The sequence below is a fragment of the Oncorhynchus kisutch genome, linkage group LG21, assembly GCF_002021735.2.
Source record: "Oncorhynchus kisutch isolate 150728-3 linkage group LG21, Okis_V2, whole genome shotgun sequence".
NCBI lineage: Eukaryota > Metazoa > Chordata > Actinopteri > Salmoniformes > Salmonidae > Oncorhynchus > Oncorhynchus kisutch.
The window spans coordinates 44,308,362-44,312,925 of NC_034194.2; the positions used below are offsets into that span (position 1 = coordinate 44,308,362).

The following is a 4,564-nucleotide window of genomic DNA, read 5'->3' on the forward strand; positions in this document are numbered from 1 at the left end:
TAACGGGCAGCAGGTATCCTAGTGGTTAGAGGAGGCTGAAACCTCCATAACGGGCAGCAGGTATCCTAGTGGTTAGAGGAGGCTGAAACCTCCATAACGGGCAGCAGGTATCCTAGTGGTTAGAGGAGGCTGATACCTCCATAACGGGCAGCAGGTATCCTAGTGGTAGGAGGAGGCAGGTATCCTAGTGATTAGAGGAGGCTGATACCTCCATAACGGGCAGCAGGTATCCTAGTGGTAGGAGGAGACAGGTATCCTAGTGGTTAGAGGAAACAGGTATCCTAGTGGTTAGAGGAGACAGGTAGCCTAGTGGTTAGAGGAGGCAGGTAGGCTAGTGGTTAGAGGAGACAGGTAGCCTAGTGGTTAGAGGAGGCAGGTAGTCTAGTGGTTAGAGGAGACAGGTAGCCTAGTGGTTAGAGGAGACAGGTAGCCTAGTGGTTAGAGGAGACAGGTAGCCTAGTGGTTAGAGGAGACAGGTAGCCTAGTGGTTAGAGGAGGCAGGTAGCCTAGTGGTTAGAGGAGGCAGGTAGCCCAGTGGTTAGAGGAGGCAGGTAGCCCTGTGGTTAGAGGAGACAGGTAGTCTAGTGGTTAGAGGAGACAGGTATCCTAGTGGTTAGAGGAGACAGGTATCCTAGTGGTTAGAGGAGGCAGGTATCCTAGTGGTTAGAGGAGACAGGTAGCCTAGTGGTTAGAGGAGGCAGGTAGCCTAGTGGTTAGAGGAGACAGGTATCCTAGTGGTTAGAGGAGGCAGGTAGAGCCTAGTGGTTAGAGGAGGCAGGTAGCCTTGTGGTTAGAGGAGGCAGGTAGCCTAGTGGTTAGAGGAGGCAGGTATACTAGTGGTTAGAGGAGGCAGGTAGCCTAGTGGTTAGAGGAGGCAGGTAGCCTAGTGGTTAGAGGAGGCAGGTAGCCTAGTGGTTAGAGGAGACAGGTAGCCTAGTGGTTAGAGGAGACAGGTAGCCTAGTGGTTAGAGGAGGCAGGTAGCCTAGTAGTTAGAGGAGGCAGGTAGCCTAGTGGTTAGAGGAGGCAGGTATCCTAGTGGTTAGAGGAGACAGGTAGCCTAGTGGTTAGAGGAGGCAGGTAGCCTAGTGGTTAGATGAGGCAGGTAGCCTAGTGGTTAGAGGAGACAGGTATCCTAGTGGTTAGAGGAGGCAGGTAGAGCCTAGTGGTTAGAGGAGGCAGGTAGCCTTGTGGTTAGAGGAGGCAGGTAGCCTAGTGGTTAGAGGAGACAGGTATCCTAGTGGTTAGAGGAGACAGGTAGAGCCTAGTGGTTAGAGGAGGCAGGTAGCCTAGTGGTTATAGGAGGCAGGTAACCTAGTGGTTAGAGGAGACAGGTATCCTAGTGTTTAGAGGAGGCAGGTAGAGCCTAGTGGTTAGAGGAGGCAGGTAGCCTAGTGGTTAGAGGAGGCAGGTAGCCTAGTGGTTAGAGGAGGCAGGTATCCTAGTGGTTAGAGGAGGCAGGTAGCCTAGTGGTTAGAGGAGGCAGGTAGCCTAGTGGTTAGAGGAGACAGGTATCCTAGTGTTTAGAGGAGGCAGGTCGAGCCTAGTGGTTAGAGGAGGCAGGTAGCCTAGTGGTTAGAGGAGGCAGGTATCCTAGTGGTTAGAGGAGACAAGTAGCCTAGTGGTTAGAGGAGGCAGGTAGCCTAGTGGTTAGAGGAGGCAGGTAGCCTAGTGGTTAGAGGAGGCAGGTAAGCCTAGTGGTTAGAGGAGGCAGGTAGCCTAGTGGTTAGAGGAGGCAGGTAGCCTAGTGGTTAGAGGAGGCAGGTAGCCTAGTGGTTAGAGGAGGCAGGTAGCCTAGTGGTTAGAGGAGGCAGGTAGCCTAGTGGTTAGAGGAGACAGGTAGCCTAGTGGTTAGAGGAGACAGGTAGCCTAGTGGTTAGAGGAGGCAGGTAGCCTAGTGGTTAGAGGAGGCAGGTAGCCTAGTGGTTAGAGGAGGCAGGTATCCTAGTGGTTAGAGGAGACAGGTAGCCTAGTGGTTAGAGGAGACAGGTAGCCTAGTGGTTAGAGGAGGCAGGTAGCCTAGTGGTTAGAGGAGACAGGTATCCTAGTGGTTAGAGGAGGCAGGTAGAGCCTAGTGGTTAGAGGAGGCAGGTAGCCTTGTGGTTAGAGGAGGCAGGTAGCCTAGTGGTTAGAGGAGACAGGTAGCCTAGTGGTTAGAGGAGGCAGGTAGCCTAGTGGTTAGAGGAGGCAGGTAGCCTAGCGGTTAGAGGAGGCAGGTAGCCTAGTGGTTAGAGGAGGCAGGTAGCCTAGTGGTTAGAGGAGGCAGGTATACTAGTGGTTAGAGGAGACAGGTAGCCTATTGGTTAGAGGAAGCAGGTAGCCTAGTGGTTAGAGGAGACAGGTAGCCTAGTGGTTAGAGGAAGCAGGTAGCCTAGTGGTTTAGAGCGTTGGACATGTAACCGGAAGGTTGCTAGATTGAATCCCCGCGCTGACAAGGTACAAATCTGTCGTTCTGCCCCTGAACAAGGCAGTTAACCCACTGTTCCTAGGCTGTCATTGAAAATAAGAATTAGTTCTCAACTGACTTGCCTGGTTAAAGAAAGGTAAAATACCAGTTTTAAATAGAGGTTAAATACTAATTAAATGAAGGAAATGGTTGAATAATAATGTAAATCTGATATAAACACACTGAAGGTTGAGGAAGATCATGACGAATGACCAGCTGTGTGTTGTATCGGGGTGTCGACCACTCCTCCAATCAGAGGCATGACGATACCGTTCTCCTGGAACGCAATGATAGGGACAAGCTGCTCTTCTTCCTCCTCTTCTTCACCAGGAGGAGGAAGTCTGGAGTCTGCAGGGAGAACTATCACCTCTTCAAACAACCTGTTCTCTCAGAGAGACGGGGGGAGGGAGAGAGAGAGAGGGAGGGGGCAGAGAGAGGGAGGGAGCAGAGAGAGGGAGGGAGGAGAGAGGGAGGGGGGAGAGAGGGAGGGAGCAGAGAGAGGGAGGGAGCAGAGAGAGGGAGGGAGGAGAGAGAGGGAGGGGGCAGAGAGAGGGAGGGAGCAGAGAGAGGGAGGGAGCAGAGAGAGGGAGGGGGCAGAGAGAGGGAGGGAGCAGAGAGAGGGAGGGAGCAGAGAGAGGGAGGGAGCAGAGAGAGGGAGGGGCAGAGAGAGGGAGGGAGGAGAGAGAGGGAGGGGAGAGAGAGAGGGGGCGGGGGCAGAGAGAGGGAGGGAGTAGAGAGAGGGAGGGAGGAGAGAGAGGGGGCGGGGGCAGAGAGAGGGAGGGAGCAGAGAGAGGGAGGAGGAGAGAGAGGGAGGGGAGAGAGAGAGAGGGAGGGGGCAGAGAGAGGGAGGGAGCAGAGAGAGGGCGGGAAGAGAGAGGGAGGGGGCAGAGAGAGGGAGGGAGCAGAGAGAGGGAGGGGGCAGAGAGAGGGAGGGAGCAGAGAGAGGGCGGGAAGAGAGAGGGAGGGAGCAGAGGAGGGAGGAGAGAGAGGGAGGGAGAAGAGAGAGAGAGAGGGAGGGGGCAGAGAGAGGGAGGGAGCAGAGAGAGGGCGGGAAGAGAGAGGGAGGGAGGAGAGAGAGGGAGGGAGCAGAGAGAGGGAGGGAGGAGAGAGAGGGAGGGGAGAGAGAGAGAGGGAGGGGGCAGAGAGAGGGAGGGAGCAGAGAGAGGGCGGGAAGAGAGAGGGAGGGAGCAGAGAGAGGGGGCGGGGGCAGAGAGAGGGAGGGAGCAGAGAGAGGGAGGGAGGAGAGAGAGGGAGGGGAGAGAGAGAGAGGGAGGGGGCAGAGAGAGGGAGGGAGCAGAGAGAGGGCGGGAAGAGAGAGGGAGGGAGCAGAGAGAGGGAGGGAAGAGAGAGAGGGCGGGAAGAGAGAGGGAGGGGGCAGAGAGAGGGAGGGAGCAGAGAGAGGGCGGGAAGAGAGAGGGAGGGGGCAGAGAGAGGGCGGGAAGAGAGAGGGAGGGGCAGAGAGAGGGAGGGAGCAGAGAGAGGGAGGGAAGAGAGAGAGGGCGGGAAGAGAGAGGGAGGGGGCAGAGAGAGGGAGGGAGCAGAGAGAGGGCGGGAAGAGAGAGGGAGGGGCAGAGAGAGGGCGGGAAGAGAGAGGGAGGGCAGAGAGAGGGAGGGGGCAGAGAGAGGGAGGGGGCAGAGAGAGGGCGGGAAGAGAGAGGGAGGGGGGAGAGAGAGGGAGGGGGCAGAGAGAGGGAGGGGGCAGAGAGAGGGAGGGGGCAGAGAGAGGGAGGGGCAGAGAGAGGGAGGGGCAGAGAGAGGGAGGGGCAGAGAGAGGGAGGGGGCAGAGAGAGGGAGGGGGCAGAGAGAGGGAGGGGGCAGAGAGAGGGAGGGGGCAGAGAGCGAATGTCCTTTCTCAACAGCATTCAGAAAATGTAATTGTTGCTTTAATGTACAGTGATTGTTTCTCTCCCTGCAGTCCTACCTCTCGTCAGCAGGGGGCAGCAGTGCTGTGCTGGGGTTAGAGCTGGGGTCAAGGTTGGGGGCTCCATGGCCGTTGCTGTCACTGTGCTCGGTCCCTGACCCTGACACTGAGGGAACAGACGCTGGAGAAAACACAGAACCAATCACAGACACACACATTGAACGACAACCAATCACAGACACACACCTTGAAAGACAAC

The 4,564-nt window shown here is 56.5% G+C and overlaps 1 protein-coding gene across 1 annotated transcript in view; it reads right to left on the bottom strand.

Moving 5' to 3' along the window:
• Positions 1-2,444: 2,444 nt before the first annotated feature.
• Positions 2,445-4,564, bottom strand: part of LOC116356211 (ensconsin-like) — an 8,920-nt gene continuing 6,800 nt past the window's right edge. Inside the window, exons 4-5 of the mRNA XM_031800667.1 lie at positions 4,366-4,486; positions 2,445-2,824 (exon numbers count right to left, since the gene is read on the bottom strand). Of these exons, the coding sequence (XP_031656527.1) occupies positions 2,644-2,824; positions 4,366-4,486 (302 nt within the window). The 3' untranslated portion in view covers positions 2,445-2,643. The remainder of the gene's footprint in view (positions 2,825-4,365; positions 4,487-4,564) is intronic.